Source organism: Ursus americanus, chromosome 24, assembly GCF_024610735.1.
Source record: "Ursus americanus isolate L20-20 chromosome 24, mUrsAme1.1.p, whole genome shotgun sequence".
Taxonomy (NCBI): Eukaryota; Metazoa; Chordata; class Mammalia; order Carnivora; family Ursidae; genus Ursus; species Ursus americanus.
This window is the reverse complement of record NC_142150.1, coordinates 37506113-37528947: the sequence shown is the minus strand read 5'-3', so window position 1 is coordinate 37528947 and position 22835 is coordinate 37506113. Positions and strand designations below refer to the sequence as shown.

At 55.5% G+C, this 22835-nt stretch overlaps 2 protein-coding genes across 7 annotated transcripts; one reads left to right on the top strand and one right to left on the bottom strand.

Annotated features, from left to right (window-relative positions):
• The first annotated feature begins 60 nt into the window (after positions 1–60).
• Positions 61–9060, top strand: CYB561A3 (cytochrome b561 family member A3). 5 transcript variants are annotated; one of them, XM_087854934.1, is made up of 9 exons: positions 61–195; positions 1868–1960; positions 2626–2733; positions 3137–3196; positions 3799–3997; positions 5122–5330; positions 5974–6128; positions 6836–6992; positions 7655–9060. In XM_087854934.1, exons 5-9 carry the CDS (start codon positions 3814–3816, stop codon positions 7676–7678), a joined length of 729 nt encoding a protein of 242 aa, XP_087711060.1. In that variant the 5' UTR covers positions 61–195; positions 1868–1960; positions 2626–2733; positions 3137–3196; positions 3799–3813; the 3' UTR covers positions 7679–9060. The 5 variants fall into 5 exon arrangements, with proteins under 5 accessions (XP_087711060.1, XP_045642760.1, XP_087711062.1 ...); XM_045786804.2 differs by lacking the exon at positions 3137–3196; XM_045786801.2 differs by lacking the exons at positions 61–195; positions 3137–3196 and adding an exon at positions 208–367.
• A 1108-nt stretch (positions 9061–10168) lies between these two features.
• TKFC (triokinase and FMN cyclase) lies at positions 10169–22747 on the bottom strand. Of its 2 annotated transcripts, XM_045786799.2 has the most exons (18): positions 22660–22747; positions 21262–21377; positions 18501–18690; positions 17467–17577; positions 17211–17392; positions 15854–15932; positions 15439–15528; positions 14663–14697; positions 14499–14583; positions 14318–14407; positions 13653–13769; positions 13228–13347; positions 12930–13067; positions 11682–11788; positions 11473–11576; positions 11302–11335; positions 11108–11197; positions 10169–10735 (listed from the first exon to the last, which is right to left on the bottom strand). In XM_045786799.2, exons 2-18 carry the CDS (start codon positions 21262–21264, stop codon positions 10574–10576), a joined length of 1737 nt encoding a protein of 578 aa, XP_045642755.2. In that variant the 5' UTR covers positions 21265–21377; positions 22660–22747; the 3' UTR covers positions 10169–10573. The 2 variants fall into 2 exon arrangements, with proteins under 2 accessions (XP_045642755.2, XP_045642754.2); XM_045786798.2 differs by lacking the exon at positions 22660–22747 and having other exon boundaries at positions 21262–21441.
• Between the last annotated feature and the right edge of the window lie 88 nt (positions 22748–22835).

Genomic DNA, 22835 nt, shown 5'->3' with positions numbered 1-22835 from the left:
TTGCTGAGGGCCAGCCCCCGGCGAGAGGCTTCGCGTCCGCCCGAACACGAGATGGGGGTGAGGGACCGGGCGGAGCCGCGACTGCGCTCCCTGGGGATGAAACGCCGGCAGAGGAACTGGACTTGGGAGTCTGCAACCTCGGACTTCATTTCCCAGGCGGCCCCGCGCGCGCCCGAAAGTGCTGTGAGCCTATAAGTGAGTAGGGGCGGCCCGGGTCATTGACACTGGGGCTGCAGCGCGGGCTGCGTGCGTGGTCGCGTGCCTGCCAGACAGTCCGTGATTCCATCAGCTTGGAGTCCTGGTAGCTGCGGCGCCGGGTGGCGAGAGGCGGGTCTCGGAGACCCCTGCGACCCACTGTGGTTCGGGGGTGAGAAAGCTCGGATGGGGAGTTCAGGGATCTGGGTTCGAGTGCTGGCTCCGCTACTACCTTTCTTCGCGCTGTCTCTACCCCTCACTCGGCCCTAGCTTTCGCTTGTAGGGAATGGACACCGTTGTCCGCGCCGTTCCTTCTACTGGCGTGGTGTGGTGGTACAGGCACGAAAGCGCTTCGGAAGCCGCAGTCAGCAGGCGGAGCCCCTCGCCCTAATTGTCACCGAAGGTTAGCTAGGACCAGCAGACCTTCATCCCCGCAGAAGAGTCGGGGTTGGGGCTCCGGGTTCCTGGAACGGTTCTCCAGACACCTGAGCCAGACCGAGGCAGTCTGGAAGGTCGGGTCTGTAATCACTGTGGCGCTAAGGAACGCCTTGCCTGTCTACCTCCTGACTGCAATTTAGGGGTCCTCACTCCTGATCCCTGACTTTACAGAAGCCACGTTTGAACGTGAGGAGTCCTTGGACCTGAGGGAAGCGAACCCGGGTTCCTGTACCAGCTTTGCCACTCAACGTGGCCAAGTCGCTTTCCTTCTTTGGGTCACAGTGGTTTTGATCTGTAAGAGAAGAGTTTAGGACTTGAACACGAAGTCTGATTCTCAGGATTTCCAAATCCCCACCATTTATCCTGGAAGTGGGGGCAACAAATTGACTTTCTGTTCTTTCATCTATTTGTACTTCTAAATTATAAAAGTAATATTGTAAGAGTTTGGAATAGAGCTTTTTCCTAAGATCAAGGGCTGAATGGAAACTTACCCATTTCTTACACTGGGGCCTGATCTCTTTTACTGCAGCCAGGGAGAATCCTTTTTGTCAAGTGACTGAGGAGAATATTAGGTTGGAGAGTACATTTCTTAGATCATGGTCGACAAACTATGACACACTGCCTGCATGGTTTTTACATTTTTAAAAGATTAACAGAAATGAAAAGGATAATATTTTCTGATATGTAAAAATGATATGAACCTGAAATTTCAGTGCCCATAAATAAAGTTTTTTGGGAACATGGCTGTGTTCATTTGTGAAGGTACTATCTATGACTGCTTTTGCACTACATCAGAAGACTCGATGACATAGTTGGGAGACAGGCTATGGCCTGCAAAGCCTAAAATATTTACCAGCCTGGCCCTCATAGAAGGCCATGCTGACTTCTGCCTTAGCATGGGGCTCTGCAAAGTGAGGGCAGAATCAGAGACCAAACAATGGTGAGCACATCCTGAAATCATAGCACAACCTACTTTTCTTGGAATCAATGAGAGAATATTCTCAGTGTTAAGGTTGCAATTTTCACTGCATTCTTCTTTATTCTTTTGCACTCTTGCGCAGAGGAAGGGGTCATCTGTGTCCTGTGAGCAGTATAACATTGCAGCCCTTTGTCAGAAGAGTGTCCCCATTATGAACTCTAAGTCTGTCCCAGAGCAGTAATCCAGGACCTCTTTAGAAGGGTGGACACAGCCCTTTTGGATTATATTTACTTCTGTTTTTTTTCTCCTCCAAAGGAAAAGGAAGTCATGAAAGATAATTGTCTGATGGATGGAGCCTGCTGACCAAGTGCTTCATGCTGACTTCACTGGGGGGTGACTGAACATCTGGTGACCTGAAACTTTTCTCTGCTCTTATGGGGACTAAGGGGACACCTCTGAGGCTGGGTAGCAAATCTCTGAGCTTGGTAGTTGAGTCATGAAACTTCTAGGAAATGGTGGCATTATTTTCCCTCAGCCTTATGGAAGCTTGTTTCTCCCCCAGCCCCTCGGATCTTCCTTTCTCAGTGATTACCGCCAACTTGGGTCACATTGTGAGAGTTCAGTGTCTGTTTCTGGTTAGGAGGACACCTGCCATGGGAGAGTTCTCATGGCATAGTATCAGGGCCACCAAGAGGCCTGGGCTGGCATGAGGGCCACGAGCTTCAGGCTGCAGTTTGTAGGTAGGATGAACTGATGTCACAACACTAAGACAAGTAGAATACTTTGCTCTCACAGCGTCCTTATGGACATTTTCTCACTTACCCTTCCGACAGCCTATGGTCAAGGAAAAAACAGGAGCCTTGAAGCCAAACAGACAAGGGGTTGAAACTTCCTGCCCATTTCCTGGGTCCTAATGCTGCTAGTTAATCTTCCTAAGCCTTGGTTTCCTAATCTATAAGATGGGGATGATAACTCCTCCCAGGAGCAAGTGGGATCATGTGTTCATGGGTTCTAGCGGGTGTCTGCTCATAGCTGCTTTTCAGTATATTCTTATTACTGTGCCTTTCTTTCAGATGAGATGACCGAGTCCTACAAGTGCTAAGTGATTTGCTTAAGGTGCCCCACTTCATAAGAGCTGGAGCCTCAGCCGCCACTCTGTCAGTTTGCCACTAAGTCTATAGGTGAGGAATCAAGTGTTTTATCTCCATGGGCGTTCTTGGCTGTTTCAGGAACTTCCTTTTCTCTCTGTTAGCTGGTTCAGATTGAGGGATCGTAACTGCAGGATGCCACAGTGTCCCCTCCTTGGCGTGAGTCCGGGGGACAGGGAGACTACCTTGAGAGCTGGGCCCGTGCTGCCTACATGTCAGCTGAAAGCAGAGGTGGTCCTGTGGTTTTGTATGTTTGCGTGCCAGCCCTCCTGCCCAGTTGCCTGGTTTGTATGAGCAGCTGCGCAGGGCCCTAGACATTTGTCTGAAACCAGAGTTGGTTTCTGAGTTTATCAAGGACGTAGAGAAATCTCAAAATAAACTTGGTTTCTAGACCATGAGTTCTTGGTTCCTCTTTTCTCTTCTAAACTTTCCTCAGAGGAAGAGAAAGCAGAAGTCTCAGGCCTAGGGACATCTGAGGGCTGCCGTCCAATTCAAGGTGTGAAGCGTGGGGACTCCAGAGCGAAGGCCTGACCTTACTTCCTCAGTGGGAGGATTGGCCCCACAGAGTTCACCATCTGGCGAAGAACTTTTCTGTAGGAGTAGGACTTCCTCTCAGCTGGCCTTATAGCGGTGTGTTGGTTCCTTGCAGATGATAATTTTGCCTCCTTCTGTTAGAACTGAGGGCTAGGCCTTTGTGTGATCTCACCTGGATTTGAATTCTTGTCCCTTTTTTTGTGGGGTATGGTGGGGTGGATTCTTTACCTTTTGGTCCTGTGAACGGAGGCTGATCCCAGGGTTTTGGGCCGAGAGCCTTGACGTCCAGCCCCTGTCCAGAGCCGACCCCAGGCCCAAGCTGGCTGCATTGTGTGCTGCCAGGTACTGGGGTGGGGCCATCCTTACTGTCCATAACCCCAGGCCAGGCCTACCCAGTACTCCAGGTCTCACGGGGCGGTGCCCAGGCTGGTGGCCGGAGAGCTAAAGTGAAAAGCGTCCACGCTTCCAGCAAGAGCGAGCTCGGTGTTCCCTCCTTTAGTCGGTATGTGGGGCGCACTCAAGCCAGCAGAGCCAGCAGGGACGTGTGACCTCTGCTTCTTCCAGGAGCGCCCGATCAGAATGGCTGTGCGATGGTTCTACTTGTCTTTCTACGCGCTGTGGTTCCTGGGCTTGATGTCCATCATCCTTACCATCTATTGGATGCAGTTGTGGCACGGTGGCTTCGCCTGGGATGGCACCGTGCTCATGTTCAACTATCACCCAGTGCTCATGGTTGTCGGCCTGGTGGTACTCTACAGTGCTGGTAAGTGCGAGCTCACGGGAGACGTACTGTGACCCGGGCCTGGCTGGGGCAGAGCTCTCCCTGGCCGGAGCTGGCCTTTGTCAGTCTTGGCTTTGGGGCTCTGCGAGTGGGGTAAGTCGGGCTGTCTCTGGGCCCCGGGGTCATTTGCAGGAAGAAGTAGTGAGAATGGGGGCATCTGAGGAAGGGAGCTTTACAGATACTCTAGGGCAGGGGTTGGCCGACTTTTTCCTTTTTTCCGTAAAGGGCAAGGTGGCAAAGGCTTTGCAAGCCATATGACCTGTGTCGCAACTGCTTGTCTCTGTTGTTGTATTGTGAGTAGCCATAGATAACCCCAAAACATGTACGTGGCTGTGTTCCAATAAAACTTTACTTACAAAAATGTGTGGCAATGCTGGATCTGGCCCGTGAGCTGTAGTTTGCCAACTTCTGCTTTAGGGAGCACAAGACTGAAGCCTCTCATGCCCTAGTCGGGTCCTTACACGAGGAAGCCGCTTACTCCTGCCAGACCCATCTTTGCTCCATGCATTCAGAGCTGGGCCTTGGGGCCCAGGTGAACCTCATTTCCCCACCTGTAAAATGGGAGCGATGACGACATCGATCATACCTCATCCTGTGTACCTCGGATACCTCATCCCATTTTGTTCTTCCGAGAAGCCTGTGAGATGGGTTCTGCCGTTATCCCCATTTTCCAGATGAGGAAACTGAGATTTGGAAACAAGATGCCAAATAGCCTAGAGGCAGAGGCCGGATGTGGACATAGGTCATCTAACCTTGCTGAAAGCCTGCGTTCGTGACCGATAACGTCGGTTGTGAGAATTCACTTAAAAGAAATATCGAACGTGACGTTTCTTTTTCACCTGCAGAACTGCACACGAGTGTGTGTATGACGCCATGGCAGACTGGCAGATCCCAGAAACCCGCTCCTCCCTCTTAATCACTGTGTTTTCTCCCCGCCATCACGGCTGGCTGCTACCCCAGCAATGACTCAGGGACAGGAGACGCTGGGAGGGGGTGCCGTGTGCGAGCGTTTCCCCCTCCTCTGGTTGGGAGGCAATGTTAGTGCCCCTAACGTTTGGGGGAGCGTGAGGGGAAGAGACCAGGCCCTGGGACGTTCTCTCCCACAGCCTCGCTGCTGTACCGCCTGCCGCAGTCCTGGACGGGGCCCAAGCTGCCATGGAAGATCGGCCACGCGGCCCTGCACCTGCTGGCCTTCGTCCTGACCGTGCTGGGGCTGGTCGCCGTCTTTCAGCTCCACCGCCGCTCCAAGATCACCAACCTCTACTCCCTGCACAGCTGGCTGGGCATCGTCACCGTCTTCCTTTTTGCCTGCCAGGTGCGTTCTGTCCCTCGGGGTCCCACTACCGGCTGGTGGCCGCGGGCTGTGGTCGGGGCTTCCCTTGCACCCACATCACACACTCCGTCTGCTCACCACCCAGACACGGCCCCTCAGGGCACATCCCATAGCATCGGCAGCTTAAATGTCCGTAGGAGACTGCTGGTTCCCACACCCGTCTGTTCCTGCCCTTACCCGTCACGCTGCCCCTCTGTCGTCCCAGAGCACACTGAGCTGACTCGATCAAGCACATACCATGCTGACTCTAGGCCATCTTCGCCACCTTCCCCGTTCCCACCTTTCTCTGAGCCAGAAGCAATTCTGGAAGTGGTTTCCGCATTCTGACGTCTGCCCCGTACAAGCAAGGAGTTTTATGGGCCAGGACTGGAAGGAAGCAGACACATACAAGGATGGCTGGGCTTTTGGGAGACTGGGCTTGTAGCTAAGCATTTCATGGAACATTCTGGTTTGGCTAAGAAAACGACCACAGTGCAGAAGCCGGGGGTGGCACCTGGTGGGAGGTGTGAGCTGGGAAAGAAGGGTGAGGGGCCACTGTAAGGTAGGAGGCCCCGGCGGGGCAGGATGGCCCACCGCCCCTCTGGACCCAGCACAGGGCACTCAGGTACTTCCTCCGTGTCCACAGTGGTTCCTGGGCTTTGTCGTCTTCCTGCTGCCCTGGGCGTCCGTGTGGCTGCGCAGCCTTCTTAAGCCCATCCACCTCTTCTTCGGAGTCATCATCCTCTCTCTGTCCATCGCATCTGTCATTTCCGGCATTAATGAGAAGCTTTTCTTCAGTTTGTGAGTGGGATGGGGCCCCAACTCTAACATGGAGGGGAAAGCATAGGGTCTTCAAAAGATGTACCCTGTGATCACAGGACCTAGCCAAGGGAGGGGAGCTTTTGGGGTTGGATTTGTTCCTGATCTGGAGGGTTATGGAGGCTTTAGGTTGACATCGGTAAATTGGTCAGCAAACATTTCTGTACCATCAAATTGACTTGGTAGCTACTGTGTGTCAGAAACTCTTCTAAGCACCTTAAATTTAATCCGTTAATCACTTTACGACATAGATACTGTTGTCCCTGCCATTTACAAATAAGGGAACTGAGGCACAGAGAGGTTAAGTAACTTACCTAAGGGCACACAGCCAGTAAGTGGCAGAGCTGGGGTTTGAGTTAAGATTACAGCCTGCATACCTAACCACTACCGTCCCCCATTCTTTTAAGGCAGGTGAAAAGCAAATAAGCTATGAGGTCACATTGGGGTTCAGGTCTTGGCTATGCCATTTACTAGTTCTCTGACTCTGGGTAAGCTCATTCCGCCTCTTTGAGCTTCAGTTCCCTCTGAGGTAGAAAGCAGTCTCCAGATATTTGCTGTGGTGGTAGGGACTGGGTATGTTAACCTTCCAGGTCACAGATGGTCTTTGGAAGCTTCTCTCACCATCTGCTAATGGTGTTGGGCAAAAACAGAAAGTCTCTCGAGGGTCCATATTGTTTTGTCATCTTCAGGAACAATGCCACCCAGCCATACTCCAGTCTGCCTGGTGAGGCTATCTTTGCCAACAGCCTTGGGATGCTGGTGGTGGTCTTCGGGCTCCTGGTGCTCTATATCCTCCTGGTTTCGTCTTGGAAACGCCCAGAGCCAGGGATCCTGACTGAAGGACAGGTATGGGGTCCTGGCCTCCCATTCCAGGTTGGGGTAGGGCCAGGTCTCGAGAGGGGTCACCCAGGAAAGGCTTGGGCCTTGCCAGGAAGACCACTCAATGACGTGGTGGGAAACCAAGTAGCTTGAAGGTGGGGGCAGGTTGGCTGATGGGGAGCACTGGTATCAAAGCAGGACACCCCAGCCATTGTGGCAAATGCAGCTGCTCGGGCAGAGGGCCTCCAGGGGCTCGTCTCTTGGGAGAGGACAGGTAACCAGTTATGCCCCTCCCCAAATTCCTGTGGTTTCACGAGGGGAAAGTGTGGCCTTCTCTCCCCCACAGAAGGGCTTGGGCATGATGAAAGGGTGTCGTAATTTCTCTTTTTCCAGACTTGGGGCTAGTGTTGGGGGGCGGGAACTTATCTAGCAGGTGCTTGCCGAAGGATTGAGTGCTTGGAGTAGGTTTTGCCTGTTCTTGGCCACTCAGGCACCTGAAGGATGTGAGATGGCGTGTGTATCAGGCTGAGGGGCTCTGGGGCTTCCCTGAAAGATGTGGTGGCTTGGGTGGGGACCGCTCTGCAGGTTGGGGGGTCTATCTGAACAGCTCGGGCCGGTGGGACTCCTGCACGTTAGGGGCTATTCTGATGCGATGCCGTTAACCCCCGTGCCTCTGCCTGTCTTTCCAGCCCCTGTTGCGTGATGGGGAGTGAAGCAGGAAGGGGTACCCACAAGCTGGTGGAGGTGCTTCCCCCCAGAAGCTCTGCTCTGCCTGGGGCTCCTGTCTGGTTTCAGCAACAGACTTGCCTTGGGCTCCGGGCCCAAACTTCTTGCCTCCATGTGGGGCCTGCTCCCTCCACCAGTGGGCCGCCCGCCCGCTTTGCTTGGTGGCTTCGGCTTCTGTACTCCTTCCTGGCCTCAACTTCTCGGTTCTTCATTTACATACGGCCCCCCTGCCCCCACCACAGCTGCTCCTGCTGTCTGTGTGAAGTCAAGCTGATTTCCCCTTTAGACTCCTAAGGGTATGGTAGAAAATCTCGACAGCTCAGATGAGCCAGGACCCAAGTGCAATCCGCATGTGAACAGAGAGGGAGGCCGCGGTGTCCAGCAGCTTTCCCTTTAAAGGCATGCATTTCCTTTGGGCCGCCCGCACTGTGGGGTGGGCACCATCCGCCGTTAACCTCCAGGCAGCCCACCCAGACGTGCGGCTGGGCAGGAACCTCGAGGTGATGGAAGGGGAAGGAGAGCGGGGAGAACAGCAGCAGAGCAGCTCCTGCACAGAGCGGAGGGGCTGACTGCCCTTTGCCGTTCTGTGTCATGTCGCCGCATTCCCCGTCTGCCTGCATCGGGACGGTGTGCCTCCCTTTCCGCGGGGACAGGCAGGCAGAGCTCCAGCCCAACTGGTTTTCACTCTCTAGCTCACCACGAACCAAGCCAGAGTTGTGGTGCACTGTGCTCAGCAGATCCCTGGGGCCGCGGCCACTTTCCAGGGTGCTCCCTGCTGAGTGTCAGGCTGCCTCATTTCCCCCTCGGGTGGCTTGCGTGGCCAATCCCAGTCTCCTGTTAGGCCAGAGGGTGAGCAGCTGCTCGCCTCTCGAGGAGAAGCTGGGGTTGGGGTACTGGGAGAAGCTGGGGTTCTTGCTCCTCGCTTCCGTGATGGCGCTGTGGCTTTTCCCGCCCTCTCCAAATGAGCCCTGCTGGGTTCCAGGCACCATACTGCCATCCTCAGTGACAAGCAGCAGGACACCGGGGGTCGGAGTGCACTTGCCCCTGGCAGGTGGCGATGAGGCCAACTGTCCACCCCAACCCCACATGCCCCGATGGCAGGACTGTGAGTGGATTTCCTGAGGGGATGGAGCCTTTAAAGCCATTGGGATGACTGCCAGACACCTCAGTCAACATGACCAGCGCCCCTTCTTTCCATGTGGGTGGGCCTATAACCTGAAGCTTGATTTTCATTTATCATGTTTTTAAGAATCAAAGCCTTCCCTACTCTACTGACATTGTGGTTACATGAGCTCTGAGAAACTTATTAAATCCTCTGGACAGTTCTGACCCTCAGCCTGGGAAGGAACAAACCAAAAGGCACCAAAGATCCCGTGACTATCCTCCTGGAATCGTATGTGACTCGTGGTCTGTGTGGGTGTCCTTAATAATGAAAAGCTCTTGAGTATTGGGTTATCTCACAAGGAAGGAACTGTTTCCAGTTTTATAATCCAGAACTCAGAAAGGATATGTGACTTGGTCACTGGTGACTGAGGTCCCTCGGCCAGGAAATGGTAGAGTCGGGATCCACAGGCCAGATGTTTATGCCAGTCTCCTTCCCAGCTGTGCACTGATAACCGTACCTAGTGATCCGGGACTCGTGGTGCACACCCATGGGGGACAGGGGACCCCGGCCCAGGGATTGAGGGAGCCTGAGGCCAAGTTTGGGCAAAGTGTGTGCTGGAAAGCCCCCTTGCCATGGTGACCAGCTGTGGACACCTGGCAGTGGAGCAGACGGCCCAGGAGTTGGGTGTGGACACTGGTGATGATAGTGACCCTCGGTCAGTACGCACCTGGACTGTACGGGGGCTTCACCTAACTCAGTTCAGTTCAGTGCTTATCCACGTCCCCAGGAGATGGGTGCTGTTCTGACTCCACAGCTTCCAAGAGGCTAAATAGTGGACCCGAGTTTACGTAGCTGATTCGAAGCAGAATCAGGATTTAGTCCTTGTTCGAGTCCATGCCAGTGCCTTTCGCTGCGCCCCTGCACCGAGGATGGGCCAGTTGTGTGCTGTACGGTCTCCACCGTGTACCAGACTCCGCAGCCCCTCCCTGCTTGCCCTCATGCCATCTATGATGGCTCTCGAGAGGCCTGGGGTTTGGCTTGGGTGCGGTTTCTGTTCCACCGCTGAGCTTTAGAATGTGGTGGTTTCTTCGGGTGTCCCATATTTTGCCCATTTGATTCCCGAAGAATACGTGAATTCTGTTAGTTTAGTGCTGAGAAAAGCACACCTATCAGGTGTGGTGTGTGTACTGGAAAACAGGAATGGGGCTCCCAGTGGAGCCAGCCCAGCGGCGCAGACCCTGCCCTTGGGTCTCAGGTGGTAAGCGGTGGGTCATGATCATTTCAACCAGGGGCTGAGGCTTTAGTGCCTGGGGCTTTAGTGGGCCCCCTGGTTCACACCCCTGGAAAAACGTCCCTCAGCAGAAGCAGCAGCTCTAGCTTCAATGTGGTTTTTTATTCGCTTGCTTTTCTACACTCGCTCAAGGTCAAAAGGCCTTTCACAAGGAACCTTAAAACCGAATTAGCATGGCCAGTTAAAAGCCATGTTGCCACCCAAGGAAAATGCCTATCGTGGAGCCCCTGAAGTGGCTGGGGGCAGAGCGGGGTGACCCCAGAATTCCACCTCCCTGAAGAGGGAAAAGGCCGGGCCAAAGTTGTACACAACCCACTTGGCCTATGGTGTCTGTAGGAATTCTGGAGGCTGGTAGAGGTTCCCTGCTGAACTCAGGACAGGCCCTGGGGGCAAGAGGTGAGGGAGGGTAACAGCTGGAAGACAGGAGGAAGCGACAGTGGCCACCTCTGCACAGTGGTGAGAGAGGCACCAAGGCCCAGGAGGCGCTCACACAGCCGGGCTCTGCAAGGCCTCCAGGATGGCGCGGAGGACGGCCGCGGCTGCCACTGCCCCGGGGTCCGGCTGATCCAGCCGCGCAGAGCTGATGTAACTGGCTCGTCCGGCTCCAGCTTCCATGTTCTTGGTGGCCTCAGCTGCAGCTTCTGCACTCTGAGTGGGTGGGAGCATGACAGCAGATTCAAGGACAAGCCAGCAGGCCTCCTTCCTCCCATGGACCCTACACCCTCCTGTCCCAGCCCTTCCAGCACCCTAAGTACTGTTACCCGGGTGGAGAGGTCACCTCTCGCCTACCTCTAGCAGGGCAAGAGGCTACCATCTACTGAGGGCTTGCTATGTCCTAGACGCCCTGGGGCTCCATATATCTCAAGCCTTACAGCAACCCTCTGAGCCCAGTAATGCTCTCCAGGTTTGCAGGAGGAAACAGGGACAGGAAAAACATTAACTTGCTCAAGGTCACACAGACATAGGAGCCTGGTGACTCCAAGCCTGTCTTCCTGGGTCACTGGGTCCAGCCTCACTCACCTGGACTGCTTTGGTCAAAACTTGGAACAGATTGGCTCCTGGGCTCTTCCAGGCTTGGAGCACCTGTCTGGCTGCCCATAGGGAATCCAGCTGGACAAGGTGAGGGAGAGGGGAGTAAAGACAGGCCCTGCCACTGAGGGTGGCCTTCAAGGATTCTGTACTCCAAAGAGGGAATGGCTGGGCTGAATACACACCATAGTCCTGTCCCCTGGAGTAGCCTTCCCGTACCTGGCAGGGAAAGAGGATGAGTAAGACTCCCTGCAGGGACTCCCTTTAGGGTGGGGGATGGGGCCTGGCTGGGAGCAGGTGACACTGTCCACTGCCCCCAGCCCACCCTTGGTCTAAGGCATGGGGCTCTGGCTCACTTCTGCATGGCCTCCAGGCCGGCATCCATGGCAGCAGACCAGGCTGGCAGGTCTGTCTTGTCCTTGAGTGGCTGGGCCGCTGCAGTCAGGAACAGGCCATAGAGCTGGGGAGGACCAGAACGCTGAGCGCATGGGGCTGGCCTGGGCCTCAGCCAATCCCAGGATCCCTCTGTGTTAGCCCTTTGGTCCCAGGGGCTACTGGCACTCACCGCCCCAGAGGAGCCTCCCATCTTCTCCAGGAGCATAAGGGACAATTTGGAGAGTAGCTGGGCAGGGCTGGCAGGGGGTGGGCCCTCCTTCAGCCACCCCTGGATGGCTGCAGGCAGAGAAAAAGGAATAATTCAGTGATCCTCCCTCCCATCTGCTTGTGCCCCAACCAAGCACCCAGGCCTCACTGCAGGTGGAAGGCATGGCCCCTGGCCGAGGCTGAGGGGACCAACCTAGGCGATTCCCAAAGCTCCCTTTCTACATCCTGGGTGCGGTCTAGGGAGGGGTGGGAAATGGGGACTGACAGGAACCTTGGCCTTCACCCAGAAGGTGAGGCCTGCCCCGGACACCCTCAACCTGACCTACCATGCCTCGCTTCCCGGCTTCATTTCTCCTCAGCCCTGCGCACCGCCATCCTCTGTCTTTTACTGATGGTCCCTGTTGACTGTGTGCCTCCCCCACCCGAAAATAAGCCACAAGCCACGGGGGCCGGGAGTTTTATCTGCTTTGCTCACTGTTGTATTCAGAGCAAAGAGCGGTGCCAGGCCCAGGGTAGCCCCGATTCTTGACAGAACTATGCGGGATAATTAAGAGCTTTTCATTAGTCTCCGTTAAGCTGAGAAAAATAAGGACAACTGTAGGAGTTTCCCTTGAACCTGAAGTTACTGTTCATTGTAAAACATTACATTTTGAGGCATCTGGCTGGCTCAGGAGAACACGCAACTCTTTGATTTTTGGGGTACATACATACGCACGTAGATACCTATGTAAATACATAATTTTTTTAAAAAAAGATTACATTTGGGGCACCTGGGCGGTGCGGTCGGTTAAGCATCCGACTCTTGGTTTCAGATCAGGTCACGATCTCAGGGCTGGGGGATGGAGCCCTGTGTCGGGCTCCACTCTCAGTGTGGAGTCTGCTTGGGATTCTCTCTCTCCTTCTGCCCGCCCCCGCCCCCGTTCTCTCTCTCCCTCTCTCAAAATAAATCTTTAAAAAAAAATTAAAAAGATTACTTTTTTTTTTTTTTTTTTTGCAACAACCACCCTTCTACGTTCGTAGTATTAGGAGAGCCTTTCCTTAGCAAAAAAGAGGAAAGAGGGGCCCGGTTTGTGAATGATCTCTCTTCGCAAAATAAATGTTGGCCTTTCCATGTAAGCACTCCCCCCATGCTTTTGAAGTTGTTCCGGTTCATGAAATGCCAAAATCTCAGGACCCATATTCCTGACCCCAGAGGGACCCTGGCACCCACCTCTGGCAGCGCGGCTGTGGGTGGTACCACAGTCCCCATCGCCGGCAGCACGGTCCAGGGCATTCAGATGCTCCTCCAGGCCCAGGAGGGTGGCGCACACCCGCTCCAGCACGAGCGCCACTTGCTTCGAGGTCAAACCTGGAGACGGGGCACAGTGGGGCAGAGGCCCACCCGGCCTTTTCACAACCCACCTTGACCGGTGTGGGAGGTGTGGGTACAAGAGCTCCCGCCCACTGCACACCCTTCAGAGCACAAGCCACAGCCCCGGGCCACCTTCCCCAACAGCGGGGCTTGGTACCTCCCGCAGTGGTGGAATCAGGGGCCTCCAGAGGCTCAGCAGGGGCTGGCCGGCTCCGCTTCCGCCCAGTCACAGAGACCTTGGCCATGTTAGGCCAGGCCGACGCGGTGGTTTCAGCATCTAGGGGACAGCAGGATATCTCATAAACACATGTCAGCCAGTCAGGGATTAAGTGGGACCTGGACTCCCCACCTGGTGTCTGGCTCCCACCCTATCAACAAGCAAGTACCGAGTGCCTACTGTCTATAAGGGAAGCGTGGAGAGTCCCTGGGGAGGACCCTAATACCAAGTCCTCAAGTGAGAGCTGAAGGCTGGAGAAGCCATGAAGGGTGTCTCTACAGAAGTCATGGTCAGCCCTAATGGGGTCTCTCCAAGTCCCCCATGGTTGTGGCCTGGCTTGGATGACCCCAGCTTCCAGGTCTCACCGATCAGTTTCAGGAGAGGCTCATCCACCAGCAGAAGGGTGAGAGAGATGCCAGGCATTTCCAGGGCTGACATGAAGGTGCCCACCAGGGCACGGGTGATCTTCACCCCGCGGCCCTCTGCAATACCAGAGCATAGAAGTCCATGAGGGAAGGAGCGGAGGATGGGCACTTGTCCTCAGCATGAGAGAGAGAAACAGGAAGAGGAACACAAGGACTTTGGAAGCTAGGACCCTGAGGTTAGTAGGGAGATGGCCAGATCCCCTCTGGCCATCCCTCAAGGATGCCCCGAATTACCATATTCCCTGGAAGTGCCCCCTTTATAGGTAGGTAGGTAGGTAATCAGAAGTCTCCTTTTCTGAGTTCTTACTGGGTGCCAGGCCCCACGCTAAGTGTGATACGTTGTTTAATCTCATGTAATCCCCACGATACCCCTAAAAGGCAGGAACTACTGTTGCCCCCTCTTCACAGACAAGGAAAGAGGCTCAAGGTCCCCAGGTATCAGCGGGCACAGGGATGGTCTGACCTGGGCTCGTCTGCCCACATAGCCCCTGCTCTGGGCCATCATAAGACCCCACTGTGGCTGCTTCTCTTTTGTCCAGCTTCAAAGGGCTGCAGGGAAAGGAGCCCCAGGGGTTAGGGCAGTCCCCTTCTGGTGTGAGGCTCACCCAGAGCACGGACGGCGGCGTCGGCTACGGTGCCCAGTTCCAGGAACGACAAGCCACCGAGGTTGTTGACCATCAACACCACTGAGGAGCCTGTGGGCAGGAAGGATACCCACGTGAGACTCTCCAGGCCCTCTGCCCAGAGTAGGAGGAAAGGCTGGGAGACAGTGGGACAGCCTCTCACCCGACTGCACAGGCACACGGGACACATTGGAGGAAGCCGTCATGTGGTCCAGCATGAGTGTCACAATCTCGTCGGCGCTTGCCATCTGCCAGAGCCAGAGCCAGGAGTGAGCTGTGCTGGAAGGCCTTGGTCTAAGACCAGCCTGGGCCAGGGAGTCCACTTACCTTTATCCGGCGCACACCAGCTTCCCCGTGGATCCCTGTGGACAGACTCAGTCACTGCTGACCCACTCAGGGCCAGGGGATTCACTCATCGTGTTTTTCTCAAGGATTTACAAAGTGCTCAGCACTAGCTAAGCGCTGTGGATGTGAGCAGTGTGGGGGACAATGCACAGAATGATGAAAAATACACAGTCTCCACTCTCTGGGAGCTTATGGCTGGGTGGTGGAGACAGCCAGAGCCTTAACTACTTAACTTTTAACGAGTTAAGTAGCTTCAACTAGAAGCAATCACAGCGAGGCCACATGAGGCCTCTGCCCATCGCTTTGGAAGCATGGGGGGAGGAAGAAGGGAGCTGGGTAGCCTCTGAACCGCCTTTGAAAGAAGGGCTGCATTTTGGCAGGGGCCCAGGGGCCCAGAAAGGGTGTGAGCAAAGGCAAGGAGGTAGGTGGGGCACACAGCCCATGGCCAGAGCCCTGGGTACGGACGGCAAAGCAGGTTAAGAGACCAGACAGGCTGGGCCAGAAGAGCCTCAAATGCCCACTTAAAAATACTAACACTGGGACGTCTGGCTGGCTCAGCAGAAGAGCATGTGACTCTTGATCTCAGGGTTGTGAGTTTGAGCCCCACATTGGGTGTACAGATTACTTAAATACAGAAACTTAAAAAAAAAAGCCTAAAAAAAACCTACTAAGGCTACTTTGGCACCAGCTCCAAGGGCATAAGATGTGGGCAAAAGCCAGGGCACAGGCAGGGCCAGGACAGGGGCCCCCAAACTTACCCAGGCCCAGCTCTACCTCATCTGGTGAGAGCTCAAAGGTGGGTTTGGAGCCAGGGACGCTGCAGGAGGACAAGCTCACTCCCAGGGTCCCTACGGGAAGTGACGTGGAAAGGGTGACTGTTTTGTTCTTGGCGTCAGGCTTCAGGCAGCAGCCATGCCTCGGGGCCCTGCCCAGTGCACCGTCTTCACTGAGCCAGGCTGCCACACTTGTCACCTCAGTGGTGAAGGAGAAACCCAGCCTGGGGACCCAAGGCTGCCAGCCCCTAGGAACTCCCCCAGGGAGACCTTCCCTCAGGCCCTGGGGAATCACCTGGAAAGTCCTCCTATGCAGCCCCAGGGAACCTGCGCCTAGTCAGTCCCAAGGCCAGCCTCAACCTCCCGCCTTCCCCTTCCAAATCCCTGGGCCGGCACTCACCCATGGCCTTGGCGACCGCGCTCACCCGATCTGTGATTTCCTCCAGCCCCACACCTGCCTCCGCCAGGGCACCTGCCACCTGCACCCACACAGATAAGAGGAAGGAGTCAGTGTACAGCTTGAGGGGAGGAGAGGGGCCAGGGCTGAGTTTCTAGCTGGGAAGACGGCATCTCAGGACTGCCACATCAGCCTGGCCCACCACATTTAGGGCAGAACAACGCACTCTCTGCGTTCATAGGGCAATTGCCTGGAATCTTCAAGAACCCCAATCTGTGGGAGCCAGAAGGGACTTCACAAATGGAGAAATGGGCTCCAAGAAGGGAGGTGACTTGTCCAATGTCACACAGCTAGGCGGTGGCCAGTTTCCTGATTACTAGCCTAGAATTGGTTCTCTGTGGCATATACACTGTGGCTGTCTCTGTCTACTCACACACCCGGCCAACCACCCACCCACTTTTTGCCAAGCATTTAATGTGTGCTAAGAAGGAAAAAAGGTGAATAAGTGACAGTCCCTACCTCGGAGGAATCGGAATCTAGGCTGGGGTCGGGCAAACACACACAAACCGAACACTAAGTGTGAGGTCCATCACAACATGATGTCATGGGAGCACCGAGGAGGGAAGTCTCCCCACAGGAGGGACATGGAGGTGGGCCCTTACGGGACTGTAGGAGGTAGCCAGGCCCAAGTGGGGCTGGACAGGGAAAGGATTTTCACAGCCTTATATGAAGCATCAGTAAAGCCCCGGAAGGGAGCTGTAGCCCAGGCATGCAGTGCACTGGTGTTAATGGAGCCTAAGAGGGATGAACTTAGAAAGTCGGGGAGGAGGGGCAAGAGTGTGGTGGGTGCCTGACCAAGGAGCCTAGGTTGACTCTTGGAACCCTAGAGCGCTTTCGGCAGGCGAACAACCTGGTCAGATATGCATTTTTGAAAGGCACCTCTGGGGCAGCATGGGGAACATACTGGAGGGGTAGGCAGGAAGCAGGCGGGGAGCCCTGTGAGAAGCAGCGGCAGCCGGCTGGGCATGAGCACATGGGCACTGAACCAAGGCTGGGACAGGAAGAGCAGGGCTCGGAGAGGCACGTGCATTGTAGGGGCAGTTCGGGAGCTGGATCCTAAAGACAAAGCAACTGGCTGCGTGTGGAGGAAGGGTCTGGGAAAATGCTTAGATTCTGGGCTTAGAGAGTTGAGGGCATGGTGGGCCTTCCTGGATCAGGGAGCACTGGGGAAGGAGTAGCTTCTGGGGAGGTGGGGGGTGGGGTGCTGGCTAGAAAGGTCCAGGTCCCGGATGCTGCCTGGAAAGAGAAGGCTGGGGGTGGGGGGCGCCGGCCAGCCAGTGTCCCGGGTGGGAAATCTCACCTTGTGTATGAGCACTGTGCCGCAGAGCCCCCGCCTGCCTGCCTTCTTCAAGACGGTGAAAGCACTGTCGTCCCCAATGACCACCATCTCCACGGGGATGCCCTCCGCCCGGGCCTGCTCCCGGGCTAGGCCGAAGTTGAGCCGATCCCCAGTGTAGTTCTTCACGATGAGGAGGGTCCCCACTGCAGGAGCAGCCAGCAGGGCCCCATCAGTGCTTGCCCTCCCCACAGAAGCCCCTCCCGCCTGCCAGGTTTACCTGTGCCCGCCTGGGCCACTGCCCTGATGGCTGCCAGGATGCTGCCCACTGCTGGGGAAGTGAACACAGCTCCCGCGATGACCCCCGTCAGCATCCCCTTCCCTATGAAACCTGGAGACGGAGCAGATGCTGGCTGGGGACCCGTGCCTGCAGTCCCTAGGCCTTCCCACGCTGCTGGGCTTCACAGTTTGGTGAACCCTGCTGTGTGCTTGGTGCTGAAAGAGCACCGGGGTCACCCTCCACAGACCTTTCCTCGGGAGCGGTCTCCTTGGAGAGGCCTTCCATGCCCTCCCAGCGGAGGCAGTCATCACCCCGTCCCCAGTGACTCCCTGTTCCTTTTCCCTGCTCTCTTGTCTTTGCTACTTCACTTAACACGCTCTGGTGAACACTCTCTTTCACTTACGTGTTTACCTGGTTACAGTCACCCTGGAGAACAGAAGCTCTGTGAGGGCAGGCATCTTGTCTTTCTGGTTCACTGTTATAGCCCTCGTGCCCCAAACAGTGCCAGGTGACGACAGGTACTCATGAAGGGTGCTTGTGGACGGATGGATTTGCCGAGGGAGACAGGAAAGGTACAGAGGATACAAAGCCTGATCCCCGCCCCCCAGGAGTTCTCGAGGACAGTTCAGGTGCCTGGCACTGAGCAGGAAACAATCCAGGGCTGTCCGTGATGTATGTGAAAATGCAGGGTGGGAATTCAGAAGAGGGATACTACTCTAGGTTAGAAAAGTCAGGAAGGCTTCACGGAGGAGGGGGAGGACTCAGGGGGGCCTGGAAAGCCAGGATTCACAAAATCACTGACTCTCAGAGCTGGAAGGGCCTGAGAGATCCTTTGGCCCAACCTTGTGTTTTTAAAGACGTAGAGACTGAGGCCCAGAGAAAGGCCATGACTGGCCCCAGATCACAGCCTGAGAGATTTTGACAGCGGGAACCAGGACCCGACCTGGGCTCTCTCCTAAACCTCCTGGCAGCTTGCAGGATCTCCCAGGAGCCCCCATCCACTGTGCCTCCCACCTCTGTCCCAGACTACTCACCGGCATGGGCAGGCTCATGGCCAGAGCCCCCACCCGACAGCAGCGCCACCCGGCCCTTGAGGCTGTCCAGGTCGGAACGGAGGGCCACACGGTGGCCCTGCAGGAGCTGCAGGCTGGGGTTGCAGGCCACCAGACCAGCCAGGGCATCGTCGGCACAGCCTGCCACCGTGTTCAGCAGCTTCTTGGAGGTCTGCAAGAGAGGAGGTGGGAGGAAGTCCCCGGTGTGGTTGGTGGGGACGCTCCCATCCTGCCCAGCCACACTGCTATGGTGGAGAGCCCTTAGCCATAAGGACCCCAGGGAAGTTTCTGTGAGTTCTCTTAATTTGGGACTGTTGATTGAGGGCAAAATTTATGAAATGTTTTGGACTATGGCTTACATTCATCTGGACAAGTGGCTTCAATATAGATAAAAGAAGGGAACCAGAGTCCTGAGTCTAGAAAAATTTAATAAAATTAGGACCCAACAGCCTTCTTCTGTCAAAGGAGGAGAAGGTCCCAGGCTGAGGCTCCTGTCCCAGGAGAAGGCGGCAGACAGGCCCCGCACTCTTTTGCTATTCCAACTGGGCCTCTGATGCTCGACAAACATTTCCTGAGCCTCACAGTGTGCCTGGCGCTAGTCCAGACAGAATGCTGCTCCTGCCCTTGACGGACACACAAAGCGATCATCTCCACGTGCTGGGGGAAGGGCTACACAAGAGGAACGCACCTGTATCATCTCCTCAGTGGATCCTGGAAGTCTTCGTGAAGGAGAAGTAGGAGCTAGCGAAGCAAAGGGCATGAAGGGCCCGGGGACAGGGACAAAGGACAAGGACGGTCCAGGCAGAGGGAAAGTACACACCAGGGTCTGGGTGTGTGAAATCGTACGGTGGCTGGGCCAGGAAGCAAGTTAGGATGACTTGAGCAACCAGTGACCACCAGGAAGAGGTGGGCAGGTCCTCACAAGCGGAAGGTGGAACCCGGCCACAGGGAACCTCGGTGGGAGGGTCTCGGGCAGCTGGCCTGAGGGTAGAGCTGAGCTGACACGGGGTGCAGGCAGAAGGAGACAGCGTGGGGGCTAGAGTAGCAAACGCTTTGGGTTCTGCGGTCACAGTCATGAGCTCTTGGGCTCAAATTCCCTGTCTGCCTCTCACCAGCTGTGAGAACTCAGGGAAGACACCTTGTTGTTCTGACCTTTGTCTTCCTCAGTGAATCGGGGACTTAATAAACTAGAGTTTCTTCCTATTGTAGAGTAAGAACTGAATAAAAGGCAGTCATTCCCTTTCTCAAACAGGCTCCGAAGAGCTGGTGCTAGCTGAACGAGGTTTGCAGACGAGGCGGCATTTTCTGCCTCTGTCACAAAGCGAGAGGGACCAGTAGGACCCAATAAGGGCCCAGAGGGCAGGCTCCCAGCGCCGCCTGGTGGCCCAGGGCAGCTGCAGCTGAGTCAGAGCCTGTCAAGGTGCATTTCCCAGAGGCTCCTATCCCAAACCTGCAGGCACCTGGTTCCCTGGAGCAAATTCTGGCCTTCCCTGGGCCTTGCGGGAGCTCTCCAAGGAGAGCAGCCGAGGTCAGCAGGAAGCGAGCAGAATAACAACTCTGTTATCACTGGCTCTGTTCCCAAGTAGTGACTGAGAGCCAGGCCCAGGGTCTAAGTGCTTTTTGAGCATGTTTCACGCAATATTCCCAATAACCCCATGGAGGAAAGATTAGCCTGGAGAGGAAACTAAGGCATAGTTCAATGACTTTTCCCAGGGTCACACAGCAAGCAGGTGTCCGGGTCAGTCTGGCTCCAAAGATGGTTCCACTATAGCCTTATCATGCTGCTTTTCCCAGGAGGCTGAGCCTGGCAGAGGGCTCGCCCTAGTAAGGGCATGGGCTTGTGGCTCTCGGAGCCCTCCAGGGACTGAAATATGCAAAGAAATTATGAGTTGGTCTCAACTTCAAGCCTGGCCTCCAGCGCCACCACCCTCCAAGAATGTACCCCCCGCCCCCACCCCACCCCCGCCATCCCTGACAGTCAGTCCTGCCTGAGATTTGCAACCACTTCTGAACCAGAGCCAGAGGAGGGGTCGGAACCAGTGCCAACCCTGGCTCCCAGTGGCCTGAGAGGATAGAAAAGGAAAGGAAGTTGATTAGGCACTGAGTGAGGCCCCCAGGATTCTGGTCTGATTAACAGACACTCGGATGTTGGGCCTTTATCTGCCTCACATTGCAGACGAGAGGGAAAAAAAGCTCAGAGAGATCAAGTCTCTTATAAGAAGGTCTCTGGTTGGTGATAGGCTGAAATTTGAACCCAGGTCTGTCCAAAACCTGCTTTGGTTCAGATTGAGCCTAGAGTGGGCCTGCAGTGATGCCCCCAGGGGCATGCTGAGCCTCCCACAGTGCAGATCCCACCTCTGGGACCAGCCCACACTTGTCCCAGGCTCAGGAAAAGGCATCAGAACCCTCGTGGCTCCTTCTGTGACTGGTACAGTGTCTATTACAGAGTAGGTAACTAATAATGTTCTACTCTAAATGTACAACCGAGACCAGGGCCACATGGGCCCTGCAGGGACTCAGGGACTGCAGCCCCGGGCCCGGGTGGGACCAGCTGGGAAATGGAAAGAAGCAATGATCCGGCCCTGAGAGGAAGGATGACCCTCTCTCTTAACCTCTCTGAACCTCAGGAGGCAGCAGCATGTCTTCGTCAGGGTGTAAGGAACTCCAGCACTCCTAGGGCTGGCACCCCCATTGCTCCAAGACCACGGTATCCTTCCTCTGCCCTGGCTCTCATGGGACTCACCATGGTGAGGAGGCTCTGAAGCACGCGGAGTTCACACCTTCACACTGAGGCGCCGGAGGACGGGCAATTCTGTGGCTGCTATGGAGGTCTCAGCACAGTGAAGGTGGCAGCAGCGCCTGCAGAAGAGGGGAACAGTATGAGCTGCTGGAGGCACTGGCAGCCTACTGGCACAATCACGCTTCCAGAGCCCTGGTAATGAGGGAGCTGCCCCAGACTTTGATCCAAGTCCAAACTCTAGTACGTGCACTGGGGATGGAGAAGAGCATGGGGCTGACCAAGGTTCACACCTGCACTTGGCTGCCAGAAGACAGATCGATCCATGTTGGGCACAGGGCTGCCTTTATGCCCAGGAACAGCACCCCACCTCATCATGAAGGGGCAGGTACCCACAGAGTAACTTCATCTCTTACGTGGGCATCACATGCAGGGAATTAAGTTTACGAAGATCTTCACACACTTGGTCTTGGCACCATACCAGGAAGGAGGCAGCTGAGTCTGTGACCCCATTTTACTTCTGGGAACGACTCAGAGAGCTCTAGTGCCTTGTCCAAGGTCACACTGGTAAGAGCCAAAGCTTAAACCCACACCCAGTCTTTCTATAAAGCCTGTGTTCTTTCTACTGGTAAATTCAGTGCCTCCGAAGTCAGGCAGAGTCCTTGGTGTGGGAAACCACACAGGTAAACTACAATGACATTTTAGCTCCCCGCAGTTCAGCCTTGTTCAGAGGTCTCTTAGGGTCATCCAAGGGCTTATGCTGTGACCAATTCCCTTGAACCTCAGCTTCCCCATCGGTAAAATGGGGATTGCCTTCTCTGTGGCGTTCTGAAGGTACTCCAAGCCACGTGGTTTTCCCTTACTCCTTGCAAAGCCTCTCTGGTGTGGAGTGGCCTGGAAACTGCGGGGCTGACTGCTTTCTTGGGCCATTAAGGGTCTCACCCAGCAACTTCTGGTTTTGTGTTTGAGGTCATAATTTGTACAGCAACAGGGGCACGAATAATGCTGGGGAAGTGGCCCAGTGGGCCCTTCAAAGTCTGAAAAATGAAACATAGTTAGGAAGAGGAGGTGAGGCGGGGTGATCAACCATTACAGGGCCAGGTGAGAGTACCGGCTGAGTTTGGATGAACTGGGGGTGCTAAGGAGAGGGAGGTCCAGACTTCGGTTCTAGTCTGGGAGGCGCACAAATTGCTGTCACCCCCTTCCCCTTCTAGACCTCTGCAGTACTTCCGGTTCCAAAAAGGAGAACAGCCCCGAGACCTCCCGGGGCAATGGAAGGGGGAAGAGGACTGCGTCTGTGGATTGGCGAAGGGCGCGAACTGGGGCTGAGGGCGGCGGGTCGGCTCCGAAAGCGGAGGGGGTGTCCGCGCACCTCCCCCACCCGCTCACACCCGCACCAGCCACCTCCGTAGCCGCTGCCGCTTCACAACGACCCCCGACGGCGCGCCCTCATCCGGGTACTCCGGGCTCTGGCGGTAAGAGACGGGGCGGGGCCTCTGGAGGGCGGGGCCTCCTTTGGTTGGCCGCCTAGGGCGCCGTGAGTCCTCCAAGAGGCCAGGTGAGGCCGTCCCGTGATGCCC

What these genes read in the sequence shown, in the direction of transcription:
- CYB561A3 (XM_045786804.2), top strand. Translation starts at nt 3,814, where the DNA reads ATGGCTGTGCGATGGTTCTACTTGTCTTTCTACGCGCTGTGGTTCCTG. An exon ending in GGTGGTACTCTACAGTGCTG is followed by an intron (nt 3,998 to 5,121) that starts GTAAGTGCGAGC and finishes TCTCTCCCACAG; the next exon opens with CCTCGCTGCTGTACCGCCTG. An exon ending in TCTTCCTTTTTGCCTGCCAG is followed by an intron (nt 5,331 to 5,973) that starts GTGCGTTCTGTC and finishes CCGTGTCCACAG; the next exon opens with TGGTTCCTGGGCTTTGTCGT.
- TKFC (XM_045786799.2), bottom strand. An exon ending in CTGGTGTGCGCCGGATAAAG is followed by an intron (nt 14,584 to 14,662) that starts GTAAGTGGACTC and finishes TGGCTCTGGCAG; the next exon opens with ATGGCAAGCGCCGACGAGAT. An exon ending in GGCCTGGAGGCCATGCAGAA is followed by an intron (nt 11,336 to 11,472) that starts GTGAGCCAGAGC and finishes TTTCCCTGCCAG; the next exon opens with GTACGGGAAGGCTACTCCAG.